General features: G+C 34.6%; 1 protein-coding gene across 1 annotated transcript; it reads right to left on the reverse strand.

The window, feature by feature from the left end:
* Window positions 1-12,431: 12,431 nt before the first annotated feature.
* Window positions 12,432-17,282, reverse strand: LOC133199130 (uncharacterized). The gene is made up of 4 exons (XM_061335002.1): window positions 17,235-17,282; window positions 13,965-14,162; window positions 13,534-13,695; window positions 12,432-13,302 (listed from the first exon to the last, which is right to left on the reverse strand). The coding sequence occupies exons 1-4, from the start codon at window positions 17,280-17,282 to the stop codon at window positions 12,706-12,708; spliced, it is 1,005 nt and encodes a 334-aa protein (XP_061190986.1). The 3' UTR covers window positions 12,432-12,705.
* Window positions 17,283-26,809: the final 9,527 nt, after the last annotated feature.

Here is a 26,809-nt window from a genome sequence, read left to right on the forward strand (position 1 = left end):
AGAGAAAGACAACGACGGAACCACCAGAGAAGGATACCATTTTTGATGAGCCTGAAGTTAAAGGTCAGACCCCCATTCTGATGTATACAATTCTAGTGATGTGTAGTTGTACATTTGTATGTATAATATTTGCAATAGGTGTATCTGTGAAAGAAAAACTTTAATGTCCTTGTGAAATGCAATCCATGAAGAGTAAATCCAGAAAAAATTTCTTGGGGTCGAAATAAAATATATAAATTGAGACAAAAATCTGAACTAGACCATGAAAGAATATATTCAAGCTGTTCAGATGATAGAGACAATAAAAAAAACAATTTTATGTTCACACTTTCTGTATGTATATTTGTGTATTTTTTCTACATCAATAGGATTCTTCATATGGGCAGTTGCTGCAACAATGGCTATTGTCATTGTCTTGTTGAGGAGATGTATACGAGAACATGGGTATTGTCAATGCTGTAGATGCATTACACCTACACCTGCGCCACCCACCTCTGGTAATCTTAGCACGCAAACAGAAGAGATTGAACTTAGCTCCTATTCCACACCTTATGCTTCTGAGATATCATCTTCCACGATTCTTCCAAAAACGTCAACACCCAGTAAAGACCCATCGACAAGCATGTTAAGTGTTACAGACCAAGCATCCTCTGTGACCGATCTGACCACAACATCCGTAGAAAGTACAAATCCTCTCCTACCTGTGGCATCACGTACCAGGTCTCAGACCAAACAATTGAAGTTTTGAGTGATGTTTTAAAAGCCTGGGGGAAAAAAGTTTTCTTTTTTTTTTATTGATGTACTTGGAAAATTTATATAATTAAAGGGGAACATTATGGCATAGAGCGAAAGAGAGGTTATGATGGGGATAATAATAAGACTTCCCTTAAAAAAGATTTGTTTATAAAGTACTATGTTGTTTTGCAAACTTGAGTTTGCATGTTGTTTTTTAAGGAGAATAAGTCATGTTTGTTATATTTTTTGGTACTAGTTATCATACCTGATTGGGTTTTTTTTCAAATTTTCAGGATTTACTACTTTTGTTCTTGGGAGAATATGAAGGAATCTATATTTTTTAGGGTAATCTTTTAACTAAGAAAAAATCAATTTTTTTCTTTTTAATTATTGTACTGTTGTGAACAATAGGAAATGTTTGTTAATTTTTGAAGCATACTCATATGTTTATATTTCACTAGCCTATGATTGGATGTTTTTGCTGTGATAGGTTAATTACAGAAATATTAATACAGTATAGTATTATCTTGATGATTTTGTACTTTGTTAAAAAAATGTGTTTACTACATGCTGAAAAAAAAAGAATCTGGTCAGATACTTTTTTTCTATTAATATCATTTTACAATTTTTATAGAAAGTTTGCTATTTGTGTAATATTTACATATATTGATAGTTTTAAAGCACCCTATCAACTGTTATTGATGGTATTGCCCCCTACACTTCTTTACTAGTTGGTCTTTGAAGGAGGCAAATTTTCTGGGTAATTTTTTAATTTTCTAATGAAAAAAAAATAGGGTCAGGGTGAAAAAATAGGGTTGTGTGACAGTAAACACTTTTTTTTTTACCTGATGGAGTTTTTTTGAAAAAAAAAAAAAAAAGATGTTTATTTCATTTTTACTGTGTAGAGGAACATGTGATTTTATCTACCTCTTTTTATTTCACATTTTATATCAAGTTATTGTATTGTCATTAAAAGTTTTTTGGTAAAGTTCAATTGTTGGTTTATTTTTTCTAATCTATGAATCACTCTGCTATTCTACAAAGGTTCCATATATGATAATTCTGTGGTTGATAATTTGCATGAAAGGGTATCTTTTTTTTCATGGTTTCCACAAGATCAAACTTATTATTGGGCCCAAAACCTGACCAGTTGATATGTTAAACAACTAACCCAGCAGGCATACTACGTTGATACAACGTCAAATCAACGTTGAATTTAGGTTAAGACGTTGATTAAACGTGGATTCAACGTTCATTCAACACAATTTGCCTGTTGGGAAATGAGTGGATATATTATTATTTAAATGTCAATTTTATCAATTTGATTGTGTGGGTCAAAATTAATGTTTTAATGGAAATCCTATCACAAAAACAACTGTGCTACAAGTTAAAAAATTTGTTTTGTTTTTTCAAAAAAAATTTTTTTTTTACAATTGAAGACATGGCTGACAATCTGTTAAAGGAAATTCTGGATTCTTTAACTGAGGTAGACACCATCAATCTCTTCGCTGCAGCCAATGGTTTAACCGGAGATGCTGAGGTTGAGAACCGCATAAGGGAAGTAGAATGGAATCATCATATTGACAATTTATGGGAAGAAGTTCTGCTTGATCTGGAATCTGCTCCAAAGAGACCGAGGCAATCGGATGAAGATGATCAACCATGTACAAGCTTTCAGTTTGGGGGTGGGGATGAAATCAAAGAGAAACCTTACTACATTTGGAAGAAGGATATCCGAACCTTCAAAATGAACCTGGCCCGCGATACGAGTTTTAAGGTCAAATTTAATGATCAATGGAGAGGAGAAAAATTGGTCGACATTTACCAAAAAATGCACGACATATTCGATGATGTGTTGTCGCAGGCCCGAGGACATGATGCCGATTTGGGTCGGGTTGTACTCAGTCACCCGAATTTGAACAACTCTATCGTCGTCCCACTGCAGTCGTGGGAAAATCTCAATGCCGATACGGTGATGTCCGAGATAACAAAAGTATTAAACTCCAATGAAACAATACCTGTTGATGAACATTTACTTGTCACTGTAGGATCCATTGATTTACCAAAGGGTGGGGGTTGGAGTGGGAATAAGTTACCCGTAACGTCCCTCTTTGGGCCCGGCAATTCGTTGATTAAAAAGAAATCTATCTTGTATGTTGAAAATGACAACAATCTTTGTCTACTCATTTCTATAGGCATTTGTTTCATGAAGATATGCAAGAAAGTAGACGCCACAACGTGGTCACAGTTAATTGGAAATGACCCTGGGACGACAATGGATCACGTGATTCAACACAAAACCGTTCCCAAGTGGTATTACGGTAATATGCTTAAAAAATCACGCAAGAAATGTCAAACGTCCATGGCACTAGAGCTCTGTAAAAGAGCAGGTGTTCCAGCCAACAGATATCTGGGGTTAAATGACATTGAACCTTTCGAAAATTTGTTGAATGTCAGCATCAACGTGGTGTCATCTCGAGTCGGCAACAAATTTATCAGAGTCATCGAAGATACTGATCGAAGTCGATTATATTTGTACCATGTGGAAACAGAAAATGAAAAACATTGGCACGGTATTGGTAGTATACAGGGCTTTTTCAACGTGTCTTATTTTTGCCATACTTGTTTGAAAGCTTATAAAAACAAACATAACCACACGTGTTCAACCTCCTGTGATGTGTGTTTACACGATGCCTGTCCAAAGACACAAATTAATCAAGTAGGATGTATAACCTGTGGTCGTGTGTGCCATTCAATTGCCTGTTTTGAAAGACACAAAGTCGGTAAAAGACTTCACAATAATGAAACCATCCCACCTGTCTGTGATTTATGGCATCAATGTAAGAAATGTCGCGTCAAACTGTCCGTGTCTAAACGTGATCCTAAGTTACACGTATGTGGAGAATGGCAATGCCGCAGCTGTTCCGAATACCACGTAGGTGAACACCTCTGTTTTCAGAAGTCCACTGATTCTGATCCAGGGGAGCGAGAGAAAAAAAATTCATTTTCTACGACTTCGAAACACGCCAAGATGATATTTTTCAATGCGAACAGGGTTACACTCCTGCTCGCATTAGATGCCGTGAATGCGTGAGAAACGACCACCCGTGTGTAAATTGTAGGCTCTGCCGGCATTGTGAGGACCCGTCTTGTGGGCTACAGCAACATAAAGTTAACTTTGCGGTACTACAGACCTCCTGCCACGTCTGTGAAAAGGAAGAATTAAACAAAGATTCCACATGCGTTAATTGCGGTGAACGTTGTCACAAGTGTGCTAAAATGAAAAAATCAAAGTTTGTCGGTCCCCCCTGTCCAGATACTTGTGGTCATCGGGAACTGATCTTTCGCGGCGAAAGGACCGCAAAAGAGTTTTGTGCCTTTGTGTGTCAACCACACATGAAGAACACCATTTTAATTGCCCACAATGCTAAAAGCTTTGACTTATATCCGATTTTAGGAGTTCTTATTGATAGACATTCGATTCGACCAGATAAAATCATTTACAATGGGTCAAAAGTAATGTATATGCACATCGCAAACAAATTGAATCTCACGTTTTTGGATTCGTTAAATTTCCTTCCCAGGAAATTGGCAAAGATTCCAGACGCATTTGGCTTAGAGGAACTTAGCAAGGGATTCTTTCCTCTTTTTTTCAATACAAAAGAAAATCAGACTTACGTGGGTCCCTACCCTGCTCTACAATTTTACGGATACGATTTCATGTCGTCGGGAGAAAGAAAAAAGTTAGCCTCGTGGCATGCAAGCAAGAGTTCCGAAGTTTTTAACTTTCAAGAAGAAATGTTAAAGTACTGTCGCTCCGACGTGGATATACTGAGAAGGGGTTGTATAGCCTTTCGAAATACCGTCCTTCAAGCCACGACAAGAGAGAGTTCAAGTGTTCAACCCGATGGCACGATTTCAAAGACTACCATTGAGGGTGTGGACCCCTTTGCCTATGTAACGATCGCCAGTGTGTGCATGGGTATTTACAAAACTTTATTTCTCAAGCACAATGTTGAAGTTGAAATTACGAGAGACTTGACGTCCACTTGGCAGGCGTTGGATGACTGTGAGGGGGTGACGGGCGTATGGCTCGATGGAAAATGGAGTGCTCTCAGTGACCTAAAAAAAGAAGACAACACGGAAGTGGGGAAACAACGTTTGAAAAGCCCCATAGCTGTCGTACCGTCTCAGGGATACGTCAGCAAGGATCATTACAGTAAAGTATCCATTCAATGGTTAGAATGGTTGATGTACCGAAGTCGACAACGAGGGACACCACGACATATCCGCCACGCTCTCAATGGGGGAGAACATCACGTTCCAGACACCAATTATCGATGCGATGGATTTGTCGGGAATCCCGAGGGGAAAGGCACCATCTACGAATTTTATGGTAAGAGATTGTTATGAAATTTACTATCGAATTTGCCCCTCCCTTTCCCTAACTGAGGGGAGGGGGCGGCGGCGAATCTTGTGTTAAAAACATAAACATAAATCTTGCTCTCTTTTTTTTACAGGTTGTGTGTACCATGGATGTCCGGAGTGCTTCACACAGGAGCGATCAGATGTCAAACATCCAGCCACAAACCAGACGTTAGACGAACTGTACAAGATGACTAAAAAGCGAGAACGAGAACTTAAAGAGCTTGGATACGATCTGATCGTAGTATGGGAGCACCAGTTTCGACATCAATTGGATAATAATAATACCGAATTGCAGCAATTCGTTTCCACGCTGGATTTAGAAGACAGACTTGATCCCCGTGACAGTTTCTTTGGTGGTCGGACCAATGCCGTGAAACTTCATTATGAGGTGAAAGAAAACGAGAAAATCCAGTATTACGACTTCACAAGTCTCTATCCATGGACTAATAAATATTGTCGTTATCCCGTGGGTCATCCGACCATTATTACGAACGATTTTCAGGACATATCAAATTATTTTGGACTCGCTAAAGTCAAAGTCCTACCACCCAGAAAACTGTATCACCCCGTGCTCCCGTATCGCTCCCAAGGAAAACTGAAGTTTCCATTGTGTCGAACCTGTGTCGATGCCGAAAATCAACACGTTTGTACTTGTTCTGTTGAGAAAAGGGTAATCACGGGGACGTGGTGTACTCCTGAAATCCAAATGGCAGTGAGAAAAGGGTACAAAATTTTGAAAATATATGAGGTGTACCATGAGCAGTCGTCTCAGTATGACCCCACAACAGGTGAGGGGGGTTTGATTGCAAATTACGTTAATACATTCCTTAAGATAAAACAGGAAGCCTCCGGATTCCCATCTGAGTGTGACAGTGAAGAGTCGAAACGAGAATACATTCGACAATATAAAGAGAACGAGGGTATAGATTTGGAATACGATAAAATTCAGAAAAATCCAGGTTTGCGCTGTTTAGCTAAACTCTGTCTCAACAGTTTTTGGGGGAAATTCGGTCAGAGGCTCAACATGAAACAGTCCAAGTTCTTTCATGAATCTGACTTTGACAAGTTTTTTCAGCTTCTCTCATATCCTACAAAAGTCCCTCATAATTTTCACATTATATCCAGAGACACCCTCCAATTCGAATGGAGTAACCATCACTTGTTCATGCCTTCAGATTGCAAAACAAATATATTTTTAGCAAGTTTCACTACTGCACATGCGCGTTTGCGCTTATTTGGTGTATTGGATCGATTGGGAGAAAACGTGCTATACTTTGATACAGATAGTGTCATTTTCAAAACTCTCAAGTCTGACGACTTACATTATCTACCTATTGGTAATTATTTAGGGGAACTGAAGAACGAAATCACACCTGAAGATGGTCACATTGTAGAATTTGTGTCAGGGGGCCCAAAAAATTATGCATATCGTACGCTCGCGGGTAGGGAAGAATGTAAAGTTCGTGGTTTTACGTTAAACTGGACAAATTCCAAAGTAATTAATTTTAAAGCCATTAAGTCCATAATTTGTACAGCGCAGGATAAGCAGATTGAAATTATCAACCCTTGTAAAATATCCAGGGACAGTCGAAAAAGAAAATTGTTATATCGAAGAGAAACCAAGCGATATCAAATGGTATACACTAAACGGAGAATTCTTCCCAACCTTGATACACTGCCATTTGGATATTGTTGAAAAGCATGTTAATAAAGACTATGAACATTTTTTTTTTATCTTACTTTATTCTCTGTACTAAAAATTAATTACATGTTTGTATTATTTATTCTTTGAATTATACAAAATAAACGTTCTTTAAACAAGAATAGTTCATTTTTTGGTTCAGTTTAACAATCAGTATGAAAGCCATGGAATGTGTTTCTTGCGGCGTTTCATGGACACACCAGGAGGTTTTCCTAATGTTTTCGTTTTACTGACGTAGCCACTGCCTGTCTGTGAGATTTGTCGATTGATTCTCTCCTTGTTGTATCAGTTAGGGTGTTTTCAGGTATCTGTTGTCTCTGATCGTCATTCACAGTGTCTGGCTTAATAGGTTCCTCATTCTCCCCGATTTTTTTAAGTAGATGTTCGTATTTTAATTTAGGCAATAATATCATTTCTCTCGCCATTTTTGTCTAAATGATGAACGATAGGTTTCAACAACAGGGACAGCAATTGTAGATGGTTCAATAAAATTCTACGCTTTTGCTTTGAAGTGACTTCTCTTGATCCCAGTGATCGAATGTTCGAATGGTAAGGTTTCAGTTGATTTATATACTTCTTACTCAGAGGAAAAGTCCCTGTGTATATATTCAGGGCTATTTCACTGATGACATCGTATTGTTCACTAGTCAAAGATTTAATAATCATTCTCTGTTGAGTAGTGTTTGCACTTAGCATAAAAGAAAGAAATGCTCTCTGCTTCCGTATTCTTCGATTCATATTGGTATACTGAATAAATTACAATGGATAACATGTTTTTATAGAGGTTGATAAATAACCATGTCCTCTCCAGGCAAAATGCGGGATCGCAGTTGGTATTTTTTGTTTTGGGTAGGTTCTAAACACACATGCAAATAGCCAAAATTTGGACTTGTTGCTGCTTCGTATGCTGTTTTGAAAAACGGTACATATCCTGGTAATATTTGTGATCCGAAGGTGATGATCTGGCGGGAATCACGGTAATTCCTGAATAAAATCACATTAAGACAGTTCAGAGATATGGTCCTGGCATATTTACCAGGAGGGTACAAGTTTTGAGAGAGCATACACTACTGGCTTTCAAAACCCCTGTCCGTATGAAAATCCCCTGTCTTTCTCTGTAACCTACAGCATTTCCACAATTATCTACAGTATATCTACAGTATGGTACGGTATGCCTACTCTGTACATACAGTAATTCTCAGTATGCCACTGTATGTATCCCCAGCATGCCACAGTTACCTACAGTAGGCCCCAGTACGCCTACAGTAGGCCCCTGTATGGCTACTGCTATCTACAGTAGCCTACGGTATGCCACAGTATACGCCCCAGTAGGCCCCTGTATTGTTCACCGAAGCAAAACGGTAGAAGTACACAATGATTTAAAAGGCAAATTCTTTACAGTTGAAGCTATACATCGGTTAAAATTATTAACGAAGAAGAATTAATGATTTATAGAATGATTTTTGTACATTACATCTCTAAATTAATGTTATACTTGTTATGTTTTAACAAATAATAATATATAGATTTATATCTGATGGGGTTGATTACGGTCAGTTTATTAGAAGTGATGATAATTAATCACTAGTATTACAAACAAAAAAAACCCCTGTTCTGTTGTAAGTGCCGGTAAAATTAATTCTTTGTTGATTTAAATACAGAATAATTCATCAACTCATCAACAAAGTCAGACCGCTTTAACACATTGAATGTATATTTTTAAACTTTCTATTAAAAAAAAGGAGAACTAGTTTGTATTAAATCCATATGGTTTTCAATCCGATAAAATGAACATGTTTTGAAAGAAGTAAACTTTTTTTTTTTTTTTTTATCTAGGAACGTAACAATTCCCGATAAATTATTGTTAAAAATGACAGTGGATAATGAACTAAAGGACGTGATAACAAATTATTCTTATTGAAGCTCACTTGATAAATTTTAATTTCAATTCGTATTCAGATAGTATTTAATTATTATCTATTTATGAAATGTAAATTAAATTCCCGTACATTAAATAATTTATTATTAGCAGAACTGGAGAGAAATTATTCTTTTCTTCTTTTCTTGTAACGTTAAGACGGTCCAGAAATCATTTGAATGTTATTTTCCATTCTATTGTGTGTCGCATTTTTGACGAATCCTAATCTGCGTTTTGATTTACGCAATATCCTGTAACAAATCAATAAAGTTTCGATTGTGAAATCGATAATTGATTTTTTTATAGGCAACATTAATAAATATTCCAAACTACTGAAAGCTTATACTGTGAATAAAATTGGAGTATTGTATATGGCTATTAAGTTTATAAGCCCCCCCCCCCCACACACACACACACACATGCACACATTGTCTCCGCTATTTAAAACCAAGACCGTATTATCAATATTAATAATAAATCCATGAAGTGATAAGAACACTAGTTTGTTGCACAAAAACGGCGACAAAACATGGCCTTTTTACTTCTCCGATTGCGTGATCAAAAAATTCATTAGTATGCTGGTATGGTTCTAATGGGGATACAGATTTTTTTTATGAAATTATTTCATAATTTAATAATTATTTCATTTACTCTATCAATTAATTTCATTTTCAGACCTACTTATGATTAAAAATCATTGATCCGCCCCCGCGCGTTTCTTTTATCAACTGCATTGTAAGCAGTGAGACAGAACCTAGGTAGGTTCTTGTATATATCTAATGTTATTTGCAATGGTCAGCTTAACAATAGGTCCTAATTGCCTATTGTTCTATGGCTGCGTCTGACCACCAGTGTTACGACTAAATAAACAACTGACTGATCACTCAGATCACATTCACTATGAACTACATGTATCAGTTTAAATTATAGTATAGATCTGCTTAAATAATTGAATTTTAAAAAAATGTCAAATAAAAAAGAAATGATTTTCTGTGAAATTCTCACTGATGCACAATATACTTAAAATTCTAAGTGTTGATTTGTACATTATACTAATAATTTCAACAGTCGATGTTGTTTCCTAAGCGTTCTTAAGGGGGTGAAACGCATGTATTAAACATACTTAGTACGTTTTGGTTTTTAAAACTTCTTAATAATGCCATAAGGCGAAAATATAATTTTTGCAATGTAAAATGCATTAAAAAGCAGGCATGAATGCCTGTAATCCTTTTATTCAGGAGTACATTGGAATAAAAAGTCAGTAAAATAAATCAACGAGTCCGGAGAGAGAGAGAGAGAGAGAGAAACATAAATTCAATATAGATTATGCTAATAAAAATGGAGAAGAAGTTATTTCAAACAAATGTCAGCGTTAACAGTTGAGAAATAAGGGGAAAAAATGTCTTTACATGAACCTAAATCTTCTCTCAGTTTTATATCAGAATCTACAGATCTAAAATTTAACTATATATGCTTATATGCAGTTTGTATCGTATTCTAATTGATGTGAAAAAATTCGACATTTGAAACACCTGAATGTATCTGTCAAACATTTGAAGAAAAAAAGATTATTCAATATTAAGTCTTAATTCAATTTAATTCCTGAAATTTGGGTCGTATCATTTATTTAAAAAAAAATGATTATAAACTGTTTCGTTTCAAACTCATTCTTTTCTGTTTAAACCTCAGGAACATAGTCACAAGACAGCACACAGAAGTATGCATGACTAATTTTTTTTTTCTTACACAATTCAGAGTGTCAAAAGAAAGACGGAAATTTGACTTTTTAAAGCCTAATCTCCCATTTCCACACCCTCAAAATGATGCTACATTTCGCCAGTCGGTGTTAGAAAGAATGTTTACTATGGTCTAGTCTGCATTACATAAATTAGCAACATTTATAAACTCTGTTAATCATACAAATGATTCCTATGTAGCTGAAACGCATACGAGGTTCGAATTTATTATATATGTACATGTGAGACTAAATGTACCTTGTAATCAAATTTTAAAGGCATGGCGTTACATGGAAAGTGTGTCCTCTCAATACTTATTTTTTACTTATTCTCTTTTATGAATTTGTACCGGGCTCATTATCAGATTAATGGTCAAGTTCAAGTTCAGTTCAGTTTATTCACCAAACCACCCGGTATACAAATTGGCGGAACGAACTATCATTTTACATCTATTTATAATACTTTTTTTTTTTGAGAAATCAAACACCGAAGAAAGTTTTTTATATGCAATGATAACCATCTTATTCCATTATAAATACCAAGGCACTGCAAATTCATTTTTCTTAAGTAATTCCAGGGAGGCCAAAACTTACTCCCCCCCCCTCCCCCCCCCCCATTTACACTCGCGCATGAAACAGACTTGGTACACCTATTTGAATCTTTGAACATTGTGAGCGATTATGAATTACATTTCTCCCGACATAGACTGGACCGAAGAATATAAGTTTATATTGTTTGTAAATACATGTAATTAAAAGTATTTAATCTGAACTACATGAGAGTAATTTCAAAATCATCAAACATTTAAAATTAATAATATAATTGTTCATCTTAATTTAGAGTGGGTTATCAATTTTCCCACACCAAGCTGAGCGAGGTCAAAGTCTATGACAGTATTCTTTGATCTATAATTAAGGACAAACGGATTGAAATTAAAGGTCCCTGGCAAAATTGAATTATCTATTGAATTCATTGAAATAATCAGTGAAAATAAGAATGAAATTGTGTTATACATATAAAAGAATTTATTATAATTCATAACATTGAATGAAATCTTTTAACGTTTACGCTGCTTCTCGGGGGGTTAAATAATATTATATTTCCCTGTATACTTACATCTACTATTCAAGAACGCCAAAATATACGGAGTGTTTGCATTCGTTGTTTGACAAATGATAAGAAATGCAACGATACTTGGGAAAGGACTCCCCATGCCCACCAATATCTGTTAATGTCATGTCCATATGATACATGTATATTTACCCTTCATCTAACATTACATACGGAGACTATTGTAATATTCTAAATCTTCAGTCTAAAATGTTTGCTTTACAAACTCCTTGCTCTTTACTGTGTTATATAAATGCATTCGTATTGACAGCTAGCACTTCAAACGGTAAACATGGCTATAAAGAAACAAAAGTTCTTCAGTCTAGTTACCTTTTATGATTTTTGTACTGATTTACTGCAAAGAGAATGGAAACACAACTTCTAAATTACAATTTACTTGCGACGAACAAATATGAAAATAAACAAAATTTTGGTAAACATGTATTTTATTCGATTAGCCATGCATTCACTCAAATGTTTATCATCCTGAAAGAAAAAAAACAATGATTTGCAAATTCAAAGAATACAGTTAGTGTTGCGACCATGATTGATAATGTTTCTTTTCTACTATGGTGGTTAAATAAAATGTACAAAATCAAATCAGTTTATTTGACATCACTGAAAACGTGCAATTTGTAAAAAAAAAATATGGCAGATATGCATTGAAAAGTGAACAACAGAAGCAGGATTCTATTTTCAAATTCCTAGTATATACATATATACTCTTCTCCGATAATTAAAAATAATCCCTCCCTCCCCCCCCCCCCCAAAAAAAATCAAATTTTCACATAACCCTTTATTACTTTAAACATGCCAAAATAATTTTTAGGTCTTAATTTCTTGAAATTGGTTAACATGTTGAATATATTTTTAACATAGCTACATTATTGTGTTTCATAATATGCACATCAAAACCAGTGACACAAGATAAGAAATTAATTTTAACTACAGATTTTCCATTAATTTAAAATAATGGAGAACTCTGGTCAAGTCACAACAAAGTATTCCTGTTACACTATTACATCAATTGTTACAGCAAATCAGATCCATTTGAATCATCACTGTCACCATCCAGATCACCGAAGACCGAGAATCCAAATCGTATTCTGTTTTTTACTATGAACGAGTGGCTTGCTAAGTCTGCTTACATGAAAAAGCTGCCGTCTAACTGGATTGTCTTCCAAAAGATATAACGAACCGCATTTCTCAGCCAGAGGGAACACATCAACAATTGTCCAATGATGAATACTTCCATCAACTACATGCTCTAAGAAAAAGCAAATGCGCCCAAACAGATCGCCATTTACACTATGCAGCTTTACGATAGACCGTGGCTTACTCCCTCTGTATTTGTCACCGACATATCGGACGCTCCTACCACTGTCATCTGTAATATCGAGCGTTCCATGGTGTTCAGTCACAGTGTCTGTAAACATTATAGCACTAATCTTCAAGTCCATTAGATAGAAGTTCTGCATGTGGTGTCTCATTTCCTTCGTCAGCAGACTTCTAGCATTCTTCGTTGGTTGTTGGTTGTTTGGTGCAGAACCTGACTCGTTGCTCATCTCCTCCATTACCTGTTGGCTTATCTTCACCAAGGACTTCTCACCACCAAACACATCACTGGGATTGAACTTCTGACTCAAAATCATGTAAATACACCAGTCATATATCTAAAAAAAAAATAAATTGAAAACTATAAAATAATGTATTTAAATTAATAAAATAAGTTCATATATTTCAGCAATCTATGAAGAAAATTGTTTTACTATTGTTATTTATTTTTTTTAAAATAAGAGGTGCATATCAGTAAAACAGTCTACCAGTTCATATCCTTCTATTTAACCATGTTTGAGATCAACATAATTGATTCAGAAATTGTATCTAAAGTTAGTGCCACTTACTACGTATGTTTCCATAACAGTAGATTCCTCCATCCCTTTCTTTAAACATTGCCTTGTGATCCAGCCAATTGCCCTTTCATACGGGAACAGCCATCTCCCATACATGGGGCCAAGTTTGGCCAAGTCATCCACAATATGATGAATTAAATGGGTTGTGAGATTCTAAAAAGAATTAAACCAAGCATATATTGAAAAACTAAACCAAATAATTTGAAATAATAAAAAACAACCTTATCTCAGTTTCAAACTTGGAGAAGGCTATTTAAAATAATTTTATATAATTATCTATCAACTGACAACAAGACTGTAAATTGTTATAAAACATGGCCAGAAAGTCTACATACACATGCTTGTATTTTTTTTTTTTTTTACATTTCCAAAAAATCTATTGATATAATCATGATAATACTTATTTTTTTATTGCATTTTACCTGCATTGTAAGTGGAAAGTCTCTTTCCAGCATAGCAAGGGCTTCATGTGTATCAGCTTGGAGTTGAGGTAGTTCAGATATGGTGAGTTCAGGTGCAATCATTCGTTTAATAACATCACAGATAGCCTGTAGAGTCTTCTCTTGGGCTGGAGGGAGGAATCCCTGAATACACCACTCAAATGCCCCTGATGTCACAAACTGAAAATGAATACAATGCACATGTATTCCTACTATGAAATTGAAATTATTGTTCAGATACATATGTTTAATGATAAAGGAGTTCTTTGTCAACTTAACCTAGCTGTATTTGAGTCGCTTAATAAGATAAACATGCGATCATCTCAGCCCTTTAGCATGTACAAATAGAGGATAATAGGCAGTTTTACTTTTTATCTTTATAGCATAATGTGCTTAAACATGTATTCTAAGAAATGGGTACATAATTTCATGCATCGAAGTCATTGTTTTTTTGTTGTTGTTGTTTTTGTTTGTTTGTTTTTTTTTTTAAAATAACTTTCAAAAAGGACTATATCAGTACTTAGGTAATACATTGAATTCATACAAGTCTCTGAGCTACTCTTCTTTTTTTAAATTTGATAATATTTAATCATCATAACATCTAAATTTTACATTTTATTTCTCCATTTGTAGTCAGTTCAAGCATCAACAATTGATTTGGCCAAGATGAATTAATTTTACATTTTTTGGCAACTGATAAATAAACTAGGCAACAGTAATTTTTGTTCATCAACAGTTCATAATCTGAGAACATTTTTCCTGGCAATGAATGGCTGTTCCTATATGTTAAAATTTAATTAGACAATTAAGCTCGAAATTTAAATTTTTATATAATATAATGTCCTTTGAGTCCCAAAATATATGGTGTATTGAAGCTCTAGCTGTGTCAAAATCTTACTATATATATAAGCAAACTTCCATGACAGTTTGTTTGTACCAAACCAACCTAGATCTGCAGTAGGTGCATTACCATTCCATATAATACACAGCAGCTTAGTAGTTTGTAATTAATACATGTTTTTTGCAAATGCCATATTCCTGATGTTACTATGGCCGTATCAGCTTCCAGGGCTGATAAGAATTCTGCAGGGTTTATATGGATCTGCAGGGCTGATACGGATTTATGTCACACCCCTAGTAGATTAAACCTTAAAAACAGTACTTCTGATAATACACCTATTTCTTTTTCGCAATCTGTTAAGTTTAAATTATTGTTATTTGATATAATATGCTACAAGTCAGTAGTCAGTGCATGATTATTTATTTGAATTTTTATCAAGTTGATGTGTGCTGAATTTTATTACAGTACTAATTAAGTGTATTATTAAGTATTATTTATTATTTAAGTATTATTATTAAGCAATAAACATTATAACAAAAAGCATCCTTTTCAAAATCACATCCTGTATCAACCCTCGACCATTAATAGCCCTCGGGCCTTCAGCCCTCTGGCTGATATTGGTGTCTCGGGCTGATACAGGATGTGATATGGAAAAGGGAAAAATGTTTTATTCTCTATGTAGTGCATGGGTACATGCTGATCAATTTATGCAGCTACAATGATGTCAGGTTTATATATGTTTTACATGTATAGAGCTTAATCGACCCTTTTGAGTACAGGGTCCTGTATCTTCAATTGGGAATTTTAATCAAAAAAGTGGTAAAATTTTGAAATATCAAATGTGTTTTAATTAGTTTTACTGTTGAATTCAGAGATACTTTAAAGCTAATTCCCTATTCACATGTTTATGAATCGTAAAAATCTCAAAATTTATGTTTCTCTTAATGTAAAAAGCACTGAAAAATTCAATTTGTACATGTCATTTGGGAATATTTTATACTGATATACATTTTGGGAAAAATGAGCAAATTTTCAATTGGGATAGGGTCCTAGCTTTTACAGAATAGAATTTATGAATGTTTATTCAACCAATGTGGGCCCACAGTGGAGCATAAAGATGAACAATGTCTGAAATCATTATAGTTATATATAAATAACAATATAAACAGAACAAAACAAACAATATAATGGACAGGGAATTAGCTGTCAACTTTTAGGATGCATAAAATGTATACAAATAGTATATGTATAGTGACTGTAATATGCCTATAATGTACAGTTGTTTTCTCATATTAGAATTCGCATTTAAATGTTGACATAATAAAACAACAAACCCAGAATCTTCATATTTAAAGATCTGGATGCAAAGGTTATTAAGCCCCATTATTTAAAAAAAAATGTATTTTTTACTACGTACATATATGTAATAAAATAAATAAAATAAGTATACCAATATATATAACCAGCCTAAATTTTGAAAAATAAAAAAGGAATTTTCATCATCATGATCATTGGATCAAAACTTGCTATTGTAAACTATGTGAAAAAAAATTCTTATATATTGTTTCTTTTTTTCTTCAGAGTCTTATCACCAAATCCATTGACAAGTATAATTTGAAATCTTCAAAAGACTCTCATCTCCAAACAGCAGTGAAGGAAGTGGTGACAATCATCAGAGCTGGAACTCATTCTCTCGACACTGGTGATGAGGAGAAGAAAGTAAAGAACAGAATTTTGAGGGCCTTAGAGTGGAGGCGATACTACTCAAGAAAGAGGCAACTCAGTTAAAAATTAGGCCAAGTAAAAAAATATGTGTGGTTCCGGTTACCCGACCTTCCCTATTTTATACCCCCGACCCTAAACTTTTTTTTGGCAATTTTCATATTTTTTCCAGAATTTCCCCCGATTTCCATCAATGGATCCAGTTTAAGTTTTAGTTTCAGCAATGACGGCCTCCTTGCAAAACATAGTGCAAGTGTTTAGTAGTGTTAAATCCAAAGCAAGCTAGCATGTAGGTGTCCCCTACCAATATTGACGAGTATATTATCACTCCACATCTAAATGCCATTTGCAAAGCAGTGATAGGTATTATATAGAAAAAATTAAGAAAATCATTTTGTTAAAAAAAAAACAAAACAAACAAACCCTACCTACCTACCCTAATTTTTTTGGAAGTGTAAGCAGAACCACACATATTTTTTTGTTTGGCCTTAGTAAAATACGTAAGTCCTAATTTAGTAGTGTCTTGTTAACATTGGTTAAGTTTATTTGATTGCAAACATTTTTTTGTTGTTGAATTAGCTCCCCTAGAAGTTAACTGAGTAAAACATAAGATATTTCACAATAACTTCCCCAAACATATTGATATTTGTTGCCTAAAATGCATAAATGATACAAGTCCACTGACTGACTTCCCACAGTGACATGAACAATTGCCATTGATTGACACTCTCAATCATGCTCAATAATATCTCTTCTAAAAAGGTCAGAATTTAAAATAGTTGCCTCTTGATTTAGTGTGTATATTTAACATTTTTAATCATCATGTGCACTTTGCATGAAAAAAAAAATCATGATAATAATTTTAAGTAAGAAGTTTTAATCCTTTTTTCTGTAATATTCTTTGTTTTAAATTAAAGCTACTAAAAGATGAAACATTTTGGGTGAATAAAACAATATAAATCGATTTCCTAGTGTGCATGACATCCTCCAAATTTGCATGTATCTGGTATTACATGGATATTTTGAAAAGAAAAGTGCCTTGTTAAACATATTGTGAAGTTTATTTATAAAGAGCAGTTTTGGATACCTAATTTTGGTGTGCATGCTTATAAACATATTGCTTAGTTTTGCTACTTTACCTTTTTCTATCTGCATTCAGAATGATTTTTTCCATAATTGAAAACAAATGCTATCATTGTATTCCTAATAATTCACTATTTTAAATATACAGAGCTCCAGACATATATGTAAAAAAAAAAATCTGTCTTCTTTTTCAGAACACATGCATCAAGTCTTGGTGTGAAAGTTAGCAAACTTATAAGGAAGAACCATGCAGGACCTGATCAGGCTGAAGGAGATAAAGAGAATCTGATTCCACAAGATCTACATGATGTGTAAGTATAAATTAATTTACCACATGATTACATCAATTAATTAAACGTACATCCTGTTAAAATAATAACAAAAAATTAAGCAAGATGATATTGCTACCAGTTTGTGTGTATATATGGTTTATATATATGAATATATGCATAAACTTATGTACCAGTTTCTAAAATCAGACTTTATTGTTACAGAGGGCATGATAACAGAGGATTCAATGCCGAGTCCCAGGAAGGCAGCTCAAGTGAAAGTGATATTCCTCTGGCTGCACTGGCTCAGAGAAAGGACTTGAAGAAGCCATGATCCAGCTAGAAATCTCCTTGTGCAAAGGTTACATAAATTGCTGAAGATTTCACTGACATACATGCCAACTTTTGAAAATTCCCATGGGGGATTTTGCGCGTGACGACAATTTTCAAAGCTTTAAATTTGCGACATTTTGTCGTGAAAATAAATGTTTATCCCATTTCTTTTTATTTATAATATCAATATCACTTGTTAATACAATTTAAGCATAAATAATACAAACAAATTTTTTCCTTCCAAAATTCAAATATCTTTTTAGTTTAACAACATTATGTTTGAAAAAGACACATAATTTGGTGAAAATGTACAACTTTCAGTTCAATAAATTTTTTTGCAAAGTTTTAGAAATATATGAGGTTTTGTTACTGTACAGTTTCTGGGAAACATTTGTAAAATTCTATATTTACATTTTACACAATTAGAATTTCCTAATTAGACATTAAATTGAAAGAAATATTGAAAAATTGCAATGCATTGTGTGTGTGAGTGAGTGTGTGTGTGAGACAGAGAGAGAGAGAGAGAGATAAGAAAATTTGTTTGTGGTATGTACTTTAAATAGAAGTGTCATTTTATTCCCTATTAATAAGTATACATCATGATGATTAATTTTATCACAAACACAAAAAAATTTGAAGAAATGAATGTACCCTTGAGATCATCAATTATTTAAAACAAGGATACCCCCTATCCCAAACAAAAATTGAAATTGTTATAATCATAACTTTTGCATAATCTTGGCAGTGTCGTGTGGGTATTCCCTTGTCATATTACATTGGGGGGGGGGGGGGGGATTCAGTGTACTTGAGTTATAAGACTTTTTTGTTTCATCTAAATTATTTTATCTTATTTTAACCGGTAGACTTTACAATATTTTTATTACAAGCAGATAAAATCAGCAGCTATGCTTTGTTGTTTTCTACTTTCGTTTTTAAAAAACGATCAACAAGGATTAATTCCGAATTTGTTGATAGTTTATCATATAACTATATTTAATTTTTGTTTTTAATAAAATGATATTTAATTAACCCCTAAATCTATGTGTTTCACTATGCATACCCTTTCTGACTGAGAAGTTTAATCCCCTAACTGCTCCAGGCTATGTTACCTGTACCTGGACAGCTGTGTGCGTTCAAGCGAGAAGTGATTTCCTGTGGCTAATTAACACCTCTGCATGAGTTAAATAAACAAAGAGACTAATCTGTGTGCATTGAATAAACAAGTCTGATATTCTAATCCCGATTGACAAACTTTTGCGGTAGGGAAACTCTGAAAATCGGAAATTTTAAGTTGAATTTTTGTCAAATCGGGATTTTAGGGCAATTTTGCTTTCCCGATTGGGAGAGCGGGATCAAAGGGTAAAATCGGGAGGATCCCGCCTAAATCGGGAAAGTTGGCATGTATGCACTGACTTAGTTTAAGGATTCCTTTTTATGTATGACAGGATGTGCATTTATTTAGTCATACAAGTCAAGTTACCAGTGACTGTAATCTGTAATGTAACATTATGACTGCTCATGTGTATATACACTTTTAAACTTATATTATAAATGAATTTGATTTGGTAGCCACATGAATGGATCATATTAGTGTTCAATAATAAAAGAATAATAAATTATTGTCTTCTATCAAATGACTTTCATTTTACTTCTCCTGAACCAGATGTAAAATAACATATCAGGTAAATGTACTTTGCATGGCCATGATCATGATGATGACACATAATTTAAGTTGATGAAATTGCAAGAAATAATTATACCTCTGAAATGATTCCTTGCTTAGAACATTAAAATAATACCCTAATAATGATTTCAAAAATATAAAAAAAAAAACGTTGACAATTACTACGTAACGTTATGGGTAATGGAAGATGAATTACTAGATAATCTAGTAGATTACAGCCTCGATGTGCATAACATCTCGACTGACTGAGTGATGAAAAAAGTAATGAAGCCCCGTAAACATGGTACACTCATGACAATTACCTAAGTAATACACACACTACAGCTTGTACTTACTATAATATATACATCCCAGAGTGAGTGAAGAATAATGCGTCCACGTGTAATTCATGATTTCATCATCCAAGGTTCCCCTTGTGATTTTTTTTCTCCTCCAACTTTTGAAGAGTTCTTCCAAAATACGGATCTCGATCCCGTAACATTATTATAGACTGGCTTGCCTGTATGATATGCGCGATATACAACGATAGAGACAGGCAATACCAGTCTAACATTATTATGGCTAACAACACATTCTTATAATGTGCTTTTGTGCTAATAAAGAATTGAATTGAATTAAAACATGTTTTGATGTATTCATACTATATTTTAAAAAAATGTCTTTTATATAATCAACCCCTTCGGTATTTTTTTATGAAAACATTTTTCTTACTTACTCAGCTTGTCCTCTTGGTCAACACATTTATTTCTGGTGAATTTTTCATGTTCCCTTCCAAACGTATATTTTATAGGGGAAGAGCTTTTTGTCTGCCAAATATTGTTGTTCTAAGTAAACGTGTTTTAATTATATATAATTGACTTTTGAATTTTCCATTGTGTAAGAAAAAAAGGTCAGACAGAAATTTCCATTAACAAAATTCATAGGCCTTGGACATGTGTTGGAAGCAAATTGAAAGTGGGGTGTCTAATTGAAAGTGGGGGGGGGGGGCTAAACCAACGAAAAAAGGTAAGCCCCAATTTTCAATGCCTATATTATGTCTATCTTTGCAAAAAAGGGGGGTTGGGGGCTAAGCCCCCCCTCCCCCCCGGTTCCGACGCCTATGAAATTGATGTCACATTTCTCTGTCAACAAAGCCGAAATTAATAGCTTCGATATACTTGTAATGCATCCCTCGTATAATAGAATACTTGTTTTCTCAATAAATGCAAAACGTCCTGTATCGACGCCGATTGCTTTTCAAATACATGTATTTGCATCGGTGAGATCTAGTTACACAATATTTTCAAGTTTATTTAAACACCAAGAAATATATTTTACAAGCACATGTACATGTAGTCAATAGCCATGAACTTATATATTAGTATATAAATGTAGGTCCCTAGTGTAGCCGTACTGTACTGAAGGGAATAATCTCTTCAGTGCAGAATCATACCCTTCCCAGATTGATGTTTAAATATTTTTTGAATGAATGAATAAAAAGATAAATAAATTAATTAATTAAATAAATTTAAACAAATAAATAAATTAATTAATTAATCAATTAATGAAAAATATTAAATAAAAAACCAATTAATGACTTTTTTTTTAAATTAATTAATTTATTTATTTTATTTTTATTATTATTATTGTTTTTTTTTTTTTTTTTTTTGGGGGGGGGGGGGGGTTGAAGCGATGATTTGTAAACTTCTAAGAGTTATAACATAACCCAATAAGTCTCTTAACAAGTATAAAGAAAATGAAAAGTAAAAATAAATAAATAAGTTTTACTCTTTATAGTGTATTTTTTGTCATTTTGTCAGCAAGAAATGAATATTTCACATCAGTCAACATTATTGACCATTTCAATGATTTCTTTGCGTCAATAAAATATGCTTGAAGTTTTTGTCTAATATTAATCACGAAACCCGTATCAGTTGACTTCAATTATTTTATAATGTGTATAAAATAATGTTAAAAAAATTCTCAAGGAAATAATTCTGTGTACTGAATTGACAAACCCACATTTTAGATAACCGTACAGTGCCTCTGGAATTGTGTATACTACTACTGTTTTGCTTCGATGAACACTACAGGGGCATACTGGGGCATATACTGTGGCATACCGTAGGCTACTGTAGGAAGCAGTAGCCATACAGGGGCCTACTGTAGGCGTACTGGGGCCTACTGTAGATAACTGTGGCATGCTGGGGATACATACAGTGGCATACTGAGAATTACTGTATGTACAGAGTAGGCATACCGTACCATACTGTAAATGTACTGTAGATAATTGTTGAAATGCTGTAGGTTACAGAGAAAGACGGGATTTTCATACGGACAGGGGTTTTGAAAGCCAGTAGTGATAATAGTGGTTACGTTACGGTGATGAGAAGTCACCGTAAAAAGATGTACACAATCTTGAGATTGAGCAACTTGTAGCATAAGATCGTCTAATACAACTATCGTGTGGTTTACATTCTCAGTATACTGCTCTATATCTTCCTTGGAGGGTAATCCTTGATGTAATATGAGTCTGGGTATGTTTGCCCTCATTTCGTCAAACATGGGTTGATATTCAGAATAAGCATAGATGATTTTATCTACAGAAGTGGAAAACATGCCATCTGCATTTTGCAAGAGTCGTTTAGTGAAATGGGTCTTTCCGCTTTGCGTACTACCACAAATCAAAATTGTGGTGGGTGCTGAAAATGGTAGTAGAGATTTTGTTTTCCACCATTCGATCTGCGTTGCCATGTTTCCCTTTCCTCTACTGATTAACGAATGATTTGACATGTAATACTGAACAAGTATTTATAAAAAAAGTCACCAATGTCATATATCATGTTTATTGATACAAGAATTCATGTATGAAACTACGTACAAAGTCATCATTAAGTTGAATGTTACTAGAAAATAAAGTATAAACACGTGACAAAGACATTTTAAGACACAATCTAGATATCAAAAATACAAGTACATAAAGCCCACACAAATCTGAATAGGAAGGTTGAAGTCGTTTACATTTAAAGTTACAGAATTCACTATTCTTATAAATAAAGTTCTCAATCTCTGGATAATTCCCAAGTGGTTTCCCTAGACTGTCAAAAAAATCAGCCTCCGAGGAACTGTGTATGATTACAGCAATCCAATGCTCTCCAGGAAATGGCAAAGGTTGCGTATTGATGATGAAGGCACTTGGGTAATGCGTCACGACTTCCGGTAAAGTATTACTGGCATGTACTCCTTTTACAAATCGTTTTAGGACAGGTTCCTTGTGCACAAAATCGAGGAGCTGTTTTGAATTCATGGTTGAATGTAATTGATGTCCCGGGACTTGTCCACTTCTAGTAGAGAGGAAAAGGTGGCAAACACCAAAACGTTTGCAGCTTTTGTTGTTGCTTGTTTGAACTTTAGTTCGAGTCTGGTGTTTCCTCTTCGAATCAGGTTTAAATATTCTTCACCAAAACCACAGGGATCTATGGTAAAGATGAACAAAGAATATCCACTTCCAAAGTTGTCTCGAGTAATTACTAGCCCAGCGTCTTGATTCCATTTTCCAGAGGCCTCAAACAGTCGAGCATATGCTGATGAATAATGCCCTGTCGTGAAATCGGTTTTTAAGGGTCTTCCTGGGACACTTTCTCCGTTTACGTATATCCCTCATCCGTTACACCAAAATGCTCGAAATTGAAAGGATTGGTTGTGTAATCCCCGTTAACAGCTTTTTGATCTACCAATCCTACAACGATGCGGTCGGGCACTGCCTGAGGAAAAATGTTGTCCCAGTAAAATTCAGTAGATCCTCTAGGAATGGTGTTCATTTTCAATTCATTTCTTGACATGGTGTATTTTACAGGGGTAGATTCTATCTGCTTGCTGTGGTTCAATAGAACTCCAGGATCTACTCGCACTTTGGCCACTTTGTACACGACATCTAGTAATTCCAGTCTGTAAGCCGGGGTGCTCTGTGCTGACATCATTACAAAAGGTGCACTAGATCTAAAAAGCTTGATGTAGATATCTACGCCATTGATCAGGTATTTGTCGATGTCAAAAATATCTTCCATCAGGTTACCCTCTAGTTCAAATACTTTACTTTCCTGTGTATAGCCGTATCGCAGGACTAGTCCAGCATTGCCACCATTGTAGGCATTCGCATCACCCAAATTTCCTTCGTCCTTAAAAAACAACTTGGACTGCTTTTGGGAAGATAATTCCTCTTTTCCACCAAACAAGACTGTTTTCAGGTATGCCTTCCAAGGATAATTATCCGTATTAAAGGAAACCAATTTGTTATTTAAGTAGACATCCATCTGCGAAAACATGCTTTGCAATGGGAGATTCACAATTCCAGTCTTCTCATTGGCCGCTAATGAGGAACCATCCGCTTTTAAAATCCTGGCTTTTACATACAATCGGCTTCTTTTTAAATCGATATATTCCGCCCCCGATCCAGATACGACTATTTCTATGGGAGTATCTGACACTCCAATACTGGAAATCGGTCTGGCTTCAGTAAAATACACTTTTTCCGACTGCTACCTGATTAGTGGGTGACGCAAAGAGAGAAAGTTCCATTGGCTGGGCTATGTCTTTATTATCACTGCTTAAGAAGGCCATCTTTACTGCTTAAAAACGTTCTTGTAACTATCGATCTTAAAGAGTTTTTTCGTGATGTCTTTTTTCCTCCAGATGTATGTCGCTTTTTAGGTCTTCCGTTCGTTTTCTTTTTCGAGACTGGTTTTTTCTTCCCAAGATTGAATTTCTTGCTCTCCCTCCTCCTCTTGTGCGATGTTGACGTCTTTAATTTTTTAGTAGGAATGACTGTGGAGTGTTTTGATGGTCTTTTTATACTCTTGGTCACCTTGACAAAGGGAACGCCTTCTTTTACGTCTTCACATGTTCCGATTTGGCTCTCTCTTCCACGGCAGCCACCGGTGTCACTTGAGGGGTAGGGTTAACGGATTCTATAACTGTGAATGAGGTCTAATCGGAATGACATAAGATTTTCGTTTTCTCATACCCCTTCCAATTTGTTTGGGTTTATATTTGTACGGACTGAACTTTTTCTCTGCCATGTTTTTATAAAAAGCTTCCCAGATTTTAGGGTCACTTATGTACGTCTGACTATTCATTATAAAACGTAAGGGAATTTCTTAAAGTGAAGTGTAGCGCTCACCGGTCCGTCTAGAAATGGCACTAAGTTGCCTGCTCTGTCCGTTATATATATACAGATCTGTTGTAATTGACCAATCTTTACGGGAAGATAATAAGGTAACGTGTAGATGATGTTGTTCTCCTGTTTTTCTCCAAGAAAAACTCGTCTTAAGAGGGGTACGTCCTTACCACCAACAATGGTTTCCTCGCATATGTCACAGCATATGTACACCTCAGGGGTTTTCTTGGCTGGATCCCAACTCTCTGTAGTAAATTCTGTTAAAGCAACTGTCCAGTATCCATCCAATTGAATTTGTTTATTCAAGTGAACTCGAAAACAATTGGGTTTATTGTCAAAATATTCGGAGCTGTCTGTAGACCTCAGCACCATTCGAAGGCTCATCTTGACTGATGATGATTTGTTAAAAAAACTGTATTTATTTAGTGTTTTCAAGAGAACTTTCGAGAATCCACGAATTGAATTTACTAGGCCATCCGTCCCATTTTACGTACACTTCCTTTTTATTCCCGCGTTTTCAACACCTTTTCCACTCTATACAGAATATCTCCCGACTTCATGACTTTTTGAAGTTCCGATTCATAAAAAGTGCCTTCTATTGGATCATCGGCTAAATCCTTTATTTTGTACACAGGTATACCAGCTCTCTTGTAGCGATTAGACACTTTAAAATATTCTTCAGTCCATTTTTGCTGGTAGTCTCTTTGAAATGGATGTTTGAGCTGTGAAATACGTACGTTATCACCTATTTTATACTTAAAAATTGGTTTAGTTCTTTTCTTTTTATTAATCGATTTGATTGTTTTTTCCAACTTGTTTTTCCTCACAGGATTCTTTTTCTTGGTACTGAGATAGGAAATGAGTCTCACCTCATCTGCATTTTCCTTGGTAACAGTAACAGGTGCTTGGTCTCCAAGAGATCTGTGAGGTCTCTGGTTATAACTAGTCACTAAATCTTGTAAAACATCAACATAACGGTATGTTCTATTTTTCAGAAAATAACGATACATAAGATTTTTCATGGTACGAATAACTCTTTCAGCATAGTTTGCTTTAGTTTCATTCTGGGTGTATATGACATGGACACCCTCCTTTTTTAAAAACGCTTTTACCCAGCGATTTTTAAATTCACTTCCTTTATCTGTTCTAAGAGTATTCGGTTTTCGTCCTGTTTGGAAAACATATTTTAAGGCATCCGTGATATTTCCGTGTTGCTTATTTTTCAATGGTACTATGAACAAAAAGCGACTGAATATTTCTATCAACACTAACAAAAATTTGTAACCATCATTCTGAGAAGAAATATTTGTGACATCGGCTAAATCACCATCCCACATAGAATCAATGGTGTTCACTACGACCTTTGAGCGGGGAAATGAACGACGAATAGGTTTCATTAAACTGTAAGGATCTTCGTTGTTCAAAAATTGTCTGATCCTTATTCTTCCTATTTTGTACTTTCCATCTTGTTTTACGGCTTGATAAAGTTTTTCTGGACCTCCAAATGCTCCCGGATTTCCAGGAGTGTAGTAGAGTTTTCTCAAATAATCTGTATACTTTGACATCCTGTACCTGACTGATCATTTTTTCTTCTTATTGTTGTATTATACCAAATAAATCATAAAACATTTTTAAAGTATATTCTTTTTTATTATTATGAATAACATGATGCAGTTATACGTATGTACATATAATAGTATTTTATACCACATGAGCAATACAATTTAATCAAGAACACTG

This window comes from Saccostrea echinata, unplaced genomic scaffold, assembly GCF_033153115.1.
Source record: "Saccostrea echinata isolate AGI-Se365-2 ecotype Australia unplaced genomic scaffold, CSIRO_AGI_Sech_v1 ptg000033l, whole genome shotgun sequence".
NCBI lineage: Eukaryota > Metazoa > Mollusca > Bivalvia > Ostreida > Ostreidae > Saccostrea > Saccostrea echinata.